General features: G+C 42.6%; 1 protein-coding gene across 1 annotated transcript in view; it reads left to right on the top strand.

Annotated features, from left to right (window-relative positions):
• OCA2 (OCA2 melanosomal transmembrane protein) overlaps positions 1 to 15,734 on the top strand; it is a 483,235-nt gene that overhangs the window by 314,444 nt on the left and 153,057 nt on the right. The window contains exon 13 of the mRNA XM_040425133.1: positions 12,677 to 12,801. Within this exon, the coding sequence (XP_040281067.1) occupies positions 12,677 to 12,801 (125 nt within the window). The remainder of the gene's footprint in view (positions 1 to 12,676; positions 12,802 to 15,734) is intronic.

The raw sequence follows: 15,734 nt of genomic DNA, 5'->3' as shown, positions 1-15,734 counted from the left end.
TGCTGTCAATCTCAGCCGTACACCTACAAGGTTCAAAAAACCAGTCGGCAGATTTCCTCAGCAGACACTTTATAGATCCAAACGAGTGGACTTTGAACAGACAGGTGTTTCTAGAGTTGACAGCCTCATGGGGATATCCGGACATCGACCTCTTTGCTTCAAGGGAGAATACTCAAACAACCTCCTTCTTCTCCCGGAATCCTGCCGATCACCCCACGGCCGTAGACGCTCTATCTCAGTCCTGGAACATGAAGCTGGTGTATGCGTTTCCTCCTTTCCCTCTGATTTCAGTAGCCCTAAAGAAGATCAGCAGAGAATCGGCCAAAGTGATCTTCATAGCTCCCTTTTGGCCAAAACAAGCCTGGTTCCCGGTCCTGTCCTCCCTGAGTCAAGAGGAACCGGTTCCCCTCCCTCTCAGGCCAGACCTGTTGCATCAGGGTCCAATATGGAATCCGGAAATAAACAGGCTGAAATTAACAGCGTGGCTTCTGAAAGGGACTTGTTAAGATTACAGGGGTTCTCAGAAGAAGTAATAGCCACTATTCAGAGAGGCCATAAACAGGTGACCTCGGCGATTTATAATAAAATTTGGAAAAAATTCTGCTCCTGGATGGCGCTGAGAGAGAAGAATCCTCTACTCCCGAGTGTGGGAGATATTCTTGATTTCCTCCAGGAAGGGTTTAACATGGGTCTCAGGCCCAGTACCCTTAAGGTCCAAACTGCAGCCTTAAGTTGGTTTCTAAACTATTCCCTGTCAGAAAATCGGTGGGTAAGCAGGTTCTTAAAGGCAACCACACGGATTAGGCCAACACTAAGGTCCCAGGTCCCTCCCTGGGATCTGTCGCTAGTTCTTAATGCCTTAACAAAATCACCTTTTGAACCCCTACACGACAGTAGCCTAAGAAACCTGACCTTAAAGATGATGTTCTTAGTGGCTATCACATCAGCCCGTAGGCTAGGGGAGATCCAGGCCCTCACCATCCGTGAACCGTACCTTACAATCTGTGAAGATAGAGTCATATTAAGACTAGACCCGTCCTTTATACCGAAGGTAGCTTCTTCCTTTCATCGTAACCAGGAGATAGTACTACCAACTTTCTTCACAGACCCAAAGACCGAAAGGGAGAAGGAGTTCCATCTTCTAGACGTCAGACGTTCTCTCCTTTTCTACCTAGACGTTACCAGTTCCTTTAGAGTGGACTCAAATCTGTTTGTTCAATTTTCAGGCCGCAATAAAGGCAAGAAAGCTTCTAAAGCAACCTTAGCTAGATGGATTAAGATAGTCATTAAAGAGGCCTATCAGAGCCAGGAGCTTCCCTGTCCCCAGGAGATTAGGGCTCATTCAACGAGAGCAGTCTCGGCTTCATGGGCCGAACATGCGAATGCTTCTATCGACCAGATATGTAGAGCAGCCACCTGGGCAAGCTCCCAAACCTTTTGTAAGCATTACAGACTAAATGTGTCAGGGAATATTGACCAGTCTTTTGGACGTAAAGTTCTTCAGGCTGCGGTCCCTCCCTAGTTTTTGGATTAATTTGGTATTCCTACTCCATGTAGTGCTGTCATGGAGGACGTCCTGGAAAGTAAGAATTAGTCTTACCGGTAATGATGTTTCCAGGAGTCCGACATGACAGCACTGGTAGTTCCCTCCCTAATGTTTAGAGTAATCTTCCTTTACTTTTTTTCACTATGTTACCCATTATTGTGTGATAATCTATAAAACACTGGTGATGGTGGGTGGGGGGGGGAGCTTTTAACCTCTCTGTTTCCTGTCCCAATAGTGGGCGGGGGAGACAACCTCCATGTAGTGCTGTCATGTCGGACTCCTGGAAACATCATTACCGGTAAGACTAATTCTTACTTTTCATTGTGATCATCTAAGTTGATCATTAAAGCCTACTAGGCCAACAATGGGCCCACACTGCAGAATCATTGTTTTCTGGGTCACTTAACTGTCACTGAACTACCTCAGCACGACCATAGGCTTTGAAAAACCGCCATCGCCTGCAATCTCCCGAACGTGCGCACGAGCACAGTCCTCACTACACCAAGATTGACGCATAGAGGAATAAAATTTATGTCATGTGTGTCAACTATTGACAACTCTTTGCGGTTGTTTGCGGTGCGTCAAACGGGGAGTTTGGTCTGTCACTGTGAAGCGGGCGTAACCCTTACATTACCTGATCGATACAACATCATACCTGATCGTATACACACACTGGATGTTTTAAAGCGCGTTATTCCAAACAATTTAGGAATGTTAGGCGATTTATGCCCTTTATGGATGAAAACCCGACTCTGCGTCAACTACATAATTTTCCATGGGAGTTTTGCCATGGATCCCCCTCCGGCATGCCACAGTCCAGGTGTTAGTCCCCTTGTAACAACTTTTCCATCACTATTGTGGCCAGAAAGAGTCCCTGTGGGTTTTAAAATTTGCCTGCCTATTGAAGTCTATGGCGGTTCACCCGGTTCGCCCGTTCACGAACATTTGCGTAAATTCGCGTTCGCCGTTCGCGACCGGAAAATTTTATGTTCGCGACATCTCTACTCTCAACATGGACTACTATACATCGAGTGACTTCAAAAAATTATATCTAGAAAGCCATCTACTAGAGTTGAGCGGACACCTGGATGTTCGGGTTCGGCCGAACTTCACAAAAAAGTTTGAGCTCGGGACCTGAACTTCACCCGAACTTGACCCTGAACCCGAATCACATTGAAGTCAATGGGGACCCAAACTTTGGAGCACTAAAATGGCTCTAAAAAAGTCATGGAAAGGGCTGCAAAATGTGGTTAAGAGCATGCCAAGTGCTCTGCAAACAAATGTGGATAGGGAAATGACTTTAAATAACCTAAAATACGTAAAAATAAAAAATAATAATCTTGATCTAGGAGGAGGAGGTCCAAATGGAGTGGGAGGTTGAGGAGGCAGTGGATGTGTTGGTGTAGGTGGAAGCTGCAGTGGAGGAGGAGGAGGTAGCCAACACTGGTTTTTTGTTTTGTTTTTTATTTTATTTTATTTTTGTTCAAATTTGGGTAGACCCCAAAACATTGGGAAATATAAAAAATAGAATGCGTGCGCTGGAGTACAACAAAGGCTGGGTAAGGCCGGTATACATGTCTATTCTGCACAAGGTACGGACAAGTCCTGTGGGATCCCTGCCTGGTTCATTTTAATGAACGTGAGCTTGTCCACATTGGCTGTGGAGAGGCGGCTGGGCTTGTCTGTGATAACACCCCCTGCCATGCTAAACAAACGTTTAGACAATACACTGGCTGCAGGGCAGGCCAGCACCTCCAAGGCGTCAAGGGCAAGCTCAGGCCATGTGCCCAATTTGGAGACCCAGAAGTTGAATGAGGCAGACCTATCAGTCAGTACGTGTAGGAGTGTGCACACAATACTGCTCATCCATGTCGCATGTCCCCGTGACGACCTTGATCCAATTGGATATCTTCTATATCAACTTTCAATGTTCTTTTAAGCGCCTACCATGGTGGTCACGGGTAACGGAATCAGGGTTCCATGCCGGAGAGGGAGCCTGAGAAAGGGATACCACATCCAAGGGAGGTCAATGGCTGAAATGTGATTGAGCGGAAATGTACGACAAGTTGTTAAAGCGGTGGGACTGAATTAAAGGAGGGGGCACACGTCAATTAAAGACTAATTTTAGAAATTTAAGTCCCTGTCACCTATGCAAAGCAGGGGTTTTTCATCGGCAAAAATGGGTTAATGTCACACACCAATTGAACAGACTAATTTTTTTTTTTTATTTCGGTCCCTGTCAACTATGCAGAGCAGTGTTTTGTATACGGCAAAAATTTAAAAATGTCACCCAAGACTGTAACAGACGCTTTTGCACCCTGCTCTTTTGCTATGCTGGTGCCTCTGTGCGACTACCGCCTTTTCCTCCAAACTGCACACGTCACTCGCATGACCTTGATTCCATGTGGGGTCTAGTACCTAATCATCCTCCATATCCTCTTCCACCCACTCTTTACCCCTGCCCTCCTTGTCGGTCTGGCACCTGTGTTTCGTCATCATCAAAGATGTGCTGTGGTGGTCTTCCCATGTCCTCATCCTCAAACATAAGTGGTTGGGCATCACTGCACTCTTCCACTTCTGGGGCAGGGCTATGTGGATGACCCACGGAAATCCTGCCAGCAGACTCCTCAAATAGCATAAGGGACTGCTGCATGACTTGGGGCTCAGACTGCTTGACTGAGTTGCAAGGGGGTGAGTTGAAAGACAGATGGCCATGGGCTGTAGGTGCCAACTCTGATCTTTCAGCAGGGGACTGGGTGGGAGAAAATGTGAAGGAACTGGAGGCACTGTCAGCAACCCAATCTATTATCGCCTGTACTTGTTCTGGCCTCACCATTCATATAGCCGCATTCGGCCCTACCAAATAACAATGAAGGTTCTGTCGCCTACTTTCACCTGAGGAAGGTGTTTCACTTGTGCGTGTAGCTGGCACAGATCGACCACGTCCTCTCCCTGCAACAGGAGCTCCACCAGAAGCACCACGACCGGGGCCACGTCCCTTATTTGACGATCTCCTCATTCTTTGCATTCACCCACCAAACTAACAGATGGTTTATGTCAAGCAACAATGTAACAGCCAATAGTCAACAATTAAGTTCACTGACAGGCAGTGCCGGTGTCATAAAGAGGAAAACTTTATTTAGGTCCCATAACAGTGAGACAGGCGAATTTTATACAATTACTTCACGGTCACAAAATTTTTTAATTTGTCGACCAACAATGTAACAGCAGTATTGACTGGTTGTATTGGACTGTCACAAATGCAGCAAAGGTCCCAAATTTAGTATCTTGCACAAAATGGGTGTCTTTTTAAAACCCGACTATAACAGCAGTATTTAAAGCTTGTATTCGACTGTCGCAATTGCAGCAAAGGCCGCAAAGGAACTTTATGAAAAAAATAAATATATTTTCACCCACAATTAAACAGATGGATTTAATGGATTTTCTTTCACTATCACAAATGAAGTGCAGGGCGCAAATATACTATTTTAGCAAAAAAATATATAATTTGTCCCCAAAGAATCTAACAGATGGATTTACTTGGATTGTACTTACAGAAAAAAATGCGAATGTCACCCCCTGGGCCTCTGAACTCAGACTGATTTCCTATGCTATTTCCCCTTCCCCTGGCACATATGCAGTGCAGGTGCACTTAAAAAATGGGTATATGTTGCCCACTGAACTAAAAAAACCAGGGTTAAATTATTGTCCCTGGCACATATGCAGTGCTGGTGCACTGAACTTGCACAAACTGGCCACCTATGCCCACCTAACTAACAGACAGATAAAAGTTCATTTTATTTTCTGTGTCACTGGGCTCAGGGCAGGGTAAAAAGATTGTGCACTGCACCCACACAACTAAATGTATGTAGATCGCAGAGTTAACAAGCACTTCAGATTAAAGATTTTTTCCTATTCCCTCCCTCGCAGCAGCAGCATCCTATCCCTACACTAATCAGAGCATAGTGACGTGCGTCGCTACGTGACTCCAGCTTATATAGAGGCTGGGTCACATGATGCACTGGCCAATCACAGCCATGCCATTAGTAAGCATGGCTGTAATGGCTTTTAAGGGCACACGAGTTAAACGCTTGTTGATTGGCTGTCCTGCAGCCTTTCAAAAAAGCACCATTAAAACACCGAACTCTAACCCGAACTGTTACTGAAACGTTCGGGTTCGGGGTCCATAAATCCTAAAGTTCGGTACGAACCTGAACTTTACAGTTCGGGTTCGCTCAACCCCACCATGTACTCTTTTTTTTTTTTTTTTTTCTCTACAGTATGTAGAAAGAACCCCACATAGAATAGTCACACAGGTTGTTATTGTGATAAAAATGTGTTTTTAGTGAGGATTTATTTAAATGGCTTCGCACTTTTTTTTATCTTGTCATAGCTTTCTTTTTTAAATAATATGCAATTAGCTAACTTACCGTACCATAAAATAAACCATGGTTCACATTTTCCTCCTCATTTGGCTTCTAAAGTTACATTTACAGTATGTCTCCTCAGCATGGTAAGATTGGTTTTCTGAAATCAATAAGTTAGCCTTATCCATTTTATTAACTTGCCCCATTGAATTCTACCTGTTGATTTTGAAAAGTACTTGAGATTAATAAAACATTTAACTGCAGTTAATTTCTGTATTGTATTGTAGTAAAATGAAAGAAAGCAGGAATATACCTCAAAATTATAGATGCACTATATGTCATCATTAAAATCTCAGAAAACTCCTTTAATTGCTCGTTGAGAACCTCTGAAAAATAGAAAAGTCTGGAATGAAAGTAGATTAGAAAGCACTACTGATCAATCAGTTCAGTGCTATTATAACAGATTGGTGGGCTCATTGCAAAGGTTTCATTAATGGGCCCCCCTCCTAAACATTGCTATGTTTAACTGAATGTGTAGATATCATAAGAATAATTCTACCTATTGAGAGACAATTTGTTACACCCATAAATGGGAAACTTTTGTATTCACAGACGACATCCGCTCTGACTGGAGTGAATTAAAGAGGACCCGTCACCAAAAATGAGAAGGACTCATCATGGCAACCTGAGTCAGACTGAAGAAAAGAGCTTTAAAGAGGACCGGTTGTCAAAAAATGCAATAAAATCTGAAAGCAACATGTTATAGAGCAGGGAAAGCTGAGCAGATTCATGTATATATGTGTGGGAAAAGATTTAGTAAAACCTGTAATTTGATATATTTATATCTTTGCATTTTCTACCTTGTGTAAATACCTATCGGTACAGGAGGGAGGTGTTACCAGTAATTGATATGGCTTTCAGTCACTGATAAACCTCCCTCCTGTACCAATGGGTATTCACAGGGCTGCAGATGTAAATGTAAAAAATTACAAGTTTTACTGAATCTTTTCCCATAAATATATATCGGTCTGCTCAGCTTCTCCTGCTCTATAACATGGTACTTTCAGATTGCATTGGATTTTTTGACAACAGGTTCTCTTTAACTTTCCTTTTTCTTCTCTGTCTGGCTCAGGTCACCATGATGAGTTCTTCCAGCCACAACTTGATAGTGCCCCTGAAATCAATCATGCCAGATAGGAAGTGGCCAACACAGTAAGAGTACCCATGTTTGTGCACCATACATTAACAATGGCCTCTTAAGGCAAAATACCCACTAATAGTGCTCTTTGTTTGGCCCCACACAGTAACACTGCCCTGTTTACACTTCTCGCAGAATATTAATGCCCACTTCTGTACCCCCTAAATAGAGAATGACTGCTCTCTGGGGTACAACACAGGTGCCAGAGACCTACTTCAGAACATTGGATGGCATTTAGAAGTGGTGTTGCAAATATTCTTAGCACTTAAACAACAGGCTTCAAAATGTTTTCACAATCCACAAAGTTCAGAGCGATAGTTGTGGAACAGGTAATTTGTACGACCTCTACCATGCTAAAATCACCTAGTAACAGTCATCTGAGTATGCATGTATTAACAAAATGCTTTTATGCAGAACATATATAATACTGCTACTATTTGAAACACCTGCGCACATTACACAAAGTGTTCCACTCACCTGCATTAATTCCCGACATACCTTCATACACACCTCTGTAGTCCATATATATGATTTGCACACCTGCATACATGTACACTGTACAGCTAAACATACTGCATACACATGGTCCATGCATCTGAATAGACTCCATGCACACTTGCATACACTCCAGACACATCCACTTCACACATACTGCAGACACAAAGCCCTGCTTCCTTTAGAGACTCGATCCCCAGAAGCCCTGCTTAACATAAAATACAGTCGTGGCCAAAAGTTTTGAGAATGACACAAACATTAGTTTTCACAAAGTTTTCTGCTAAACTGCTTTTAGATCTTTGTTTCAGTTGTTTCTGTGATGTAGTAAAATATAATTACACGCACTTCATACGTTTCAAAGGCTTTTATCGACAATTACATGACATTTATGCAAAGAGTCAGTATTTGCAGTGTTGGCCCTTCTTTTTCAGGACCTCTGCAATTCGACTGGGCATGCTCTCAATCAACTTCTAGGCCAATTCCTGACTGATAGCAACCCATTCTTTCATAATCACTTCTTGGAATTTGTCAGGATTAGTGGGTTTTTGTTTGTCCACCCGCCTCTTGAGGATTGACCACAAGTTCTCAATGGGATTAAGATCTGGGGAGTTTCCAGGCCATGGAACCAAAATGTCAACGTTTTGGTCCCCGAGCCACTTGGTTATCACTTTTGCCTTATGGCACGGTGCTCCATCGTGCTGGAAAATGCATTGTTCTTCACCAAACTGTTGTTGGATTGTTGGAAGAAGTTGCTGTTGGAGGGTGTTTTGGTACCATTCTTTATTCATGGCTGTGTTTTTGGGCAAAATTGTGAGTGAGCCCACTCCCTTGGATGAGAAGCAACCCCACACATGAATGGTCTCAGGATGCTTTACTGTTGGCATGACACAGGACTGATGGTAGCACTCACCTTTTCTTCTCCGGACAAGCCTTTTTCCAGATGCCCCAAACAATCGGAAAGAGGCTTCATCGGAGAATATGACTTTGCCCCAGTCCTCAGCAGTCCATTCACCATACTTTCTGCAGAAGATGAATCTGTCCCTGATGTTTTTTTTTTGGAGAGAAGTGGCTTCTTTGCTGCCCTTCTTGACACCAGGCCATCTTCCAAAAGTCTTCGCCTCACTGTGCGTGCAGATGCGCTCACACCTGCCTGCTGCCATTCCTGAGCAAGCTCTGCACTGGTGGCACTCCGATCCCGCAGCTGAATCCTCTTTAGGAGACAATCCTGGAGCTTGCTGGACTTTCTTGGACGCCCTGAAGCCTTCTTAACAAGAATTGAACCTCTTTCCTTGAAGTTCTTGATGATCCTATAAATTGTTGATTGAGGTGCAATCTTAGTAGCCACAATATCCTTGCCTGTGAAGCCATTTTTATGCAACGCAATGATGGCTGCACGCGTTTCTTTGCAGGTCACCATGGTTAACAATGGAAGAACAATGATTTCAAGCATCACCCTCCCAGGGCTCCAGATAGCGACCAAAATGGTCGCCAATGCAACTTAGAATTGCAAAATGGCGACAAGACTTTGTAGTCTTGTCGCCATTTGCGCCTAGAGCCTCCGCTGCTCTGCCGCTTTAAGAAGAGCGGCATTTCATACAGCAGGCAGGCGGCAATCCAATAACAGAGCTCCGCACAGTATAGAGCTCTGTTATTAGAGAGGAGGCTGCTGATTGGTCAGTATCAGTGTGCTGCTGTACCATTGGATGCTCCTCTCACACCCCCATTCTCCCGCGCTGAACACAGCAGCAGCTTCAGAGTCATGAAGACAGGGAGCCGCTCCATAGAACAGAGGTTAGCTTGAGAAGCGGATACTTAACAATCCACAGACTGTCACAGTCACTCCTGCGCTGCCGCTGATAAAGGCTAATCCTTATCGTCTTTACAACCCTGATAACACTCAGGGGGCCGCTGCTGGTGCTCCGTGTGAGCTCCCTGCCTGGGCTCACAAACATTCTTAATAAGGGAATAAAAGGGTTAATAGGAGCCGCTGGTCAAGACACTAAAAAGCCATTGAACCATATCTCTTTCAATAGTCCTTGCTTAGTAGGAGGAGAGGTTATCTCCTGGAGGTTATCTCCTCCTCCTAAGACTTTTGAAAGAGATATGGTTCACTGGCTTTTTAGTGTCTTGACCAGCGCGGGGCTCCTATTAACCCTTTACATACTTAACATTAGCAAGTGGTGAGATGACTGATGATCACCTCACCACTTGCTAATGGCTGCTGCTGCCCAGTATTCCCCCCGCCTACCTAACTTTCTCTGCACATCTCCTATTTTATGCTAAAGTGGGGGGGAACCTTTTCTGGTGTGAGCCTGATAAGTGTGATTGTGACCAGTTCCATCAGTTGGCACACGTGCAGCGGTATGAGGGAGCACTCTGCCATTTGTACAGCCTACGATGCGGAGATGCCACCACGCTGGGGAGGCTCAGGTGTGGCTGGCAGTGAAGGTGTTAAGGCTGCCGGTCGTTAAAGTAACGTTAGGCTGATATAAGGGGCAGCCGCGCAGCCCACCTGCTCCTTGCAGGACTCTGATCATGCACCCTCCCTATCCGCCCTTCCCAAGCTATGGGCCCACTTACCGGCTACAGCCCCCCTACTACAAACCCAAGGGGCCCTACTGGAAGCCTCCCTACAAGGGGGCCCATGAAGTCTGCCCTTCTCTTTAACTGCCTAGATAACTACCGGATATGGGCTCAGCTGTAGGCCTTGCTCAGCCAGCTGGGGCCGGAGCTGGGGCTGAGCCGCTCTTACACCAAAGTAGTAGGGGTTCAGGTGAACCCCAGAGTGGACGCGTCTGTTCAGTGTTCACTGGGGCCCCGTACGCTGAAGAGCCGCAAGGGATGGGCCCTACTGTGCCATGCCACACCTGGGCAGCATGCCGGACTGCGTAACGTCACCCCAGTCCGCTTTCCCCGCACTGTAGCCAGACAAGTCTTTTATTTTTTATTATAATTATATGTATTTTACATTTGGCGACTAAAAAATTAATTTGGCTCCTAAATTTTTCAGATTAGGAGCCAATGGCTCCTTGAGATTTTTTTTTGTCTGGAGCCCTGCCTCCTTTTAACATGTCAAGTCTTCCCTTTTAACCCAGTCAGCCTGACATAATGATCTCCAGCCTTGTGCTCGTCAACATTCTCACTTGAGTTGACAAGACGATTACTGAAATGATCTCAGCAGGTCCTTTAATGACAGAAATGAAATGCAGTGGAAAGGTTTTTTTGGGATTAAGTTAATTTTCATGGCAAATAAGGACTATGCAATTCATCTGATCACTCTTCATAACATTCTGGAGTATATGCAAATTGCTATTATAAAAACTTAAGCAACAACTTTTCCAATTTCCAATATTTATGTAATTCTCAAAACTTTTGGCCATGACTGTACAGTTGCTCACACTTCCTGTACATGCACCCAATGCACATAACACATGCACTTCAATAAACTCTCCACATACACATTTACCTTGCCTGAAGCAGAATTTTTGTGCTATTTTAATGGCCTTTTTTTTTTAACTAAAGCTCATAAATGCGATGGGCAGATATTGCATACCAAATTATTGAAATCCTGCATACTTGATTTTTGTTTTGGGCATTTGTGGTGTTTTTTGAGAGTAGGTCGGCATTTGTGCATTTTTATTTTTACAGTGGTGTTTTTGATCATAGGCTTTTCTATAGGACGTAAAAAGTCCAGAAAAAAATATATATTTTAAGTGTTACAAAAGAATCGCCACTAAAAACACTTGTAAAAACACTTTGAACCTATGGCATTCTTATATATGTTTAAAAGTGCTGAAAAATTGTGTGTATTTGAAAAATGAAGAAAAATCCTATAAATGAGATTTCCAACAATGATAAATCACTTACTAAAGCCTCATGCACATGAATGATCTGTGTGGACGGATGCAGATCCATTCAACTTGATCCGTCCGCACAACCCAAAAATTTAGCATGTTCTATTTTTTTTGCAATGCGGAGGCATGGACCGGAACACCAAGGAAGTGCTCCGTAGTGCTTCCTTGGCCGTCCGCACCGTATCTTCTGCATTGCCGACCCATTCAAATGATACGGTGCGCACACGGCAGTGTATTGGGTACCCGCTGTTTGCGGACCGCAATACAGGCACAGCCAGCATGGATCATGTGGATCTAACTACATGGACGTTTCAGTATGAATGAGTCATGCTGCTAGCTGGGTGCTGTGACTCCTTCAGTTTTGTAAGGGGTCACACTACAGTTATCTGTAGAAAAGGTGGCCAGGAAGGCTGTTGTGCAGAAGAAAATCTGGTGTGACCTCAGTCCTTGCACTCTCTGTATTGATGGGAGACTCGGAGCCTCCTTTAATGTACTTAAAAAGTTACATGCATTTTTAGGAAATGTTAGGGAATATTTTGACTCCTCCCTACCACTAAGATGTTGTAAAAGATGTGCAAGGAATAGTTCTCCAAAACATTGTGCAAAGTAACTTATAGACCAATAGAGATGAGTGAATTGATTCTAAAATCCAATTCATCTCCAATTTCCCAAAAATTCTGATTCTAGAGGAATTGGAATTTTTTGTCATTTTATTCGGAGCAATCTCTCAAAATAGCAACCACCATTATACAAGTCAGAAGATAAAAAAAGGCATCTGCCATCTGCCAAAAGGGATATTTTGTGGGCCATGTTTTAATTTAAAAATAAAATCTGACAGTGCAGTGTGTTGTTAAACAGACAACCATCATCCTTGTCACCGACACTTTGACATGACTAATGTTGTCTTGGCATTAAACAGCTTGAAAGCATCTGGATCCAGTTCTAGGAGACCTCTGAGTGTCATACACGACTTTTGAGGGCAATCTCAGAACTTTTGATTGGGGTCAAATTTATTTGCATCCGAACTGAAACTGCCGACTGATTCGTTAGAATCAGACCCAAAACTAATTTCAAGAAATTCCCACATTTCTGTAGACCAGTGTAATTCATTTTTTATTTTAACACTTTAAGAAAATGTTGATATTCAAGGTTGGAGTAATGTTCTACCATTAATTTGTGAAGCTGTACTTACGGTATGTCTTTTGTTTTTCAATAGGCTTACCAGCTGTCTAGAGGAAGAGTCTGGCCAATGATAATAATTCTGTGTCTTATTGCTGCCATTCTCTCTGCATTTTTGGACAATGTCACCACAATGCTGCTTTTCACCCCAGTGACAATAAGGTACCTTCTTTGCTTGACATTGCTGTTTGCATAATATAAATGTTGCTTTGGTTGTTTTGGTCTATAAAGACGACTCCCCCCCCCCCCCCCTCCCCAACGAGCTAATATAAACTCTCCAAAATAGAAAAATGATCCCATTTTGACCTACTTGCAATTATTCTATATACATACTCTTAAAAGTCAGTGTTGCAGCATTGCATGTTATTCTATTGCTAACCTCAAAGATCTGACATTTTTCAGCAAATTGCTTAATCAAATGAAAATTCCCTTAAAGCTACCACATATGTTTTCATTGAAGCTTTCTTTAAACTTCAAATAAAATCCTTTATAATTAAAAAGTAATGTAGAATACATTGAAAAGCCATCCGTGCTCCAGGCCAGTGTTGCTAAACGTCGGTGACCTTCTACTCCTGTGTAATCGCTGCCACCAGGGATAACTGCAGTTTACTATATCTAGCGGCTATAATCTTTTTTTCCTGAAAGTTCTTCATTTAGAGGCAGTGTACAAACATTTAGTCCTTTTCTCTTTTGGTAGATTACATCTCTCATTTTGGGAGTTCATAAAAAGAATACATAAATTGTGATGCACCGTCAACCAGTGTTTGTAGCCTAGAGCTTTTTTGCATACACCAGCTTGATGGTTAAAGGAAAATGTTCAGTCTTGACCGGATAATTTCAATCCATTTAAAACTTTAGACATCCATGACAAGCGACGCCTGAGAAGCATTGCTCCAGGGAATAGGTTCAATGGTTTTATTTTCCTTTGTGATGCATTCCTTGAAAAACAAATGTCAGTTGAAATTTGCCACCATATCCTGTTATTGATGGACAAACCGCAAAAGCTGGTAATTTTCTTTCCTGATACCAATGTACAAATGTAATTGTTTGTATTTCTGTTAATTACTAGTGTGATTCCCCTCATCACAAATGCAATAAATGGATTAGGACAGAATAATTATGCCTATGGACATGTACTGTATACAGTATATGAATACTGCAATTGTTGCATTCATATTTTTAATTAAAAGAATAGCTGCATGCTATCTAGTATAAACTAGATAAATTCCCCTTGCATATAATTGTGTGTTACTGTCCATTGCATAGCAATAGCAATCAGGATGACATCAATTTAGTTTGCTTGATGAATTCAGAGAACTGGAAAATTATGCTTAAAGGGAATCTGTCACCTATTTTGAGCATATAAAACTGTTAACATAGCAATGTTCAATAAAGTACCGTCATTCCAGCAAGGGTCTTCTTTCTTTTATTCAAGTTTTCATTTTGATCAAAAAGCAATTTTTCTGATATGCTAATTAACCCCTTAGGAACCCATGACGTACCGGTACGGCATGGATCCCGAGTCCTTATGTACGTCATGTATAGTTCCGATCGCCGGCGGGCGGTGATCGGAACCTGGTGCCTGCTCAAATCATTGAGCAGGCACCTAGGCTAAATGCGCGGGGGGGTCCCATGACCCCCCTGTGTCTGCGATCGCCGCAAACCGCAGGTCAATTCAGACCTGCGGTTTGCGGCTTTTTATTCTGCGGGCGGCGGTAGTTGGCAGTGCCATCGGGTCCCCATGAAGAGCCTGTGAGATCCAGCCCCTTGGATCTCACAGGCCGGAAGCTGTATGAGTAATACTCACTGTATTACTCATACAGCCAATACATTAGACCCCCAAAAGTGGGACAAAAAATAAAGTGAAAAAAAAGTTGAAAAAATAGTTTCCCCCCCAAAAATTTTTAGTTTCAAGTAAAAATAAACAAAAATTTATTTTTCCCCAAATAAAGTTAAAAAAAATTGGTAAAAAATAGGGGGGAAAAAAAGTATACATATTAGGTATCGCCGCGTCCGTATCGACCGGCTCTATAAACATATCACATGACCTAACCACTCAGGTGAACACCGTAAAAAATAAAAACAATTTTTTTTGTCACCTTACATCACAAAAAGTACAACAGCAAGCGATAAAGGCGTTTGCCCACCAAAATAGTACCAATCTAACCGTCACCTCATCCCGCAAAAAATGAGCCCCTACCTGAGACAATCGCCCAGAAAAATAAAAAAAAACTATGGCTCAGACTATGGAAACACTAAAACATGATTTTTTTTTTGCTTCAAAAATGAAATCATTGTGTAAAACTTAAATAAATTTAAAAAAAGTATTCATATTAGGTATCTCCGCATCTGTGACAACCTGGTCTATAAAAATATCACATGATCTAACCTGTCAGATGACTGTTGTAAATAACAAAAAATAAAAACGGTGCCAAAACAGCTATTTCTTGTTATCTTGCCTCACAAAAAGTGTAATAAAGAGCAACCAAAAATCATATGTACCCTAAACTAGTACCAACAATACTGCCACCCTATCCTGTAGTTTTAAAATGGGGCAATTTTTTGGGGAGTTTCTACTCTAGGGGTGCATCAGGGGGGCTTCAAATGGAACATGGTGTAAAAAAAAAACTGCCTTCCAAAAACCGTATGGGATTCCTTTCCTTCTGCGCCCTGCCGTGTCCCCGTACAGCGATTTACGACCACATATGGGGTGTTACTGTAAACTACAGAATCAGGGCCATAAATATTGAGTTTGGTTTGGCTGTTAACCCTTGCTTTGTAACTAAAAAAAAATTATTAAAATGGAAAATCTGCCAAAAAGTTACATTTTGAAATTGTATCTCTATTTTCCATTAATTTTTGTGGAACACCTAAAGGGTTAACAAAGTTTGTACACCTTGAGGGGTGTAATTTTTTGAATGGGGTAATTTTTGGGTGGTTTCTATTATGTAAGCCTCGCAAAGTGACTTCAGACCTGAACTGGTCCCTAACAATTGGGTTTTTGAAAATTTCTGAAAAATTTCAAGATTTGCTTCTAAACTTCTAAGCCTTGTAACATCCCCAAAAAATAAAATGTCATTCCCAAAATGATCCAA

Source organism: Bufo bufo, chromosome 3 (genome assembly GCF_905171765.1).
Source record: "Bufo bufo chromosome 3, aBufBuf1.1, whole genome shotgun sequence".
Classification (NCBI taxonomy): Eukaryota; Metazoa; Chordata; class Amphibia; order Anura; family Bufonidae; genus Bufo; species Bufo bufo.
Note: the sequence above shows the minus strand (reverse complement) of the source record. Positions and strands in the feature narration are given on the sequence as shown.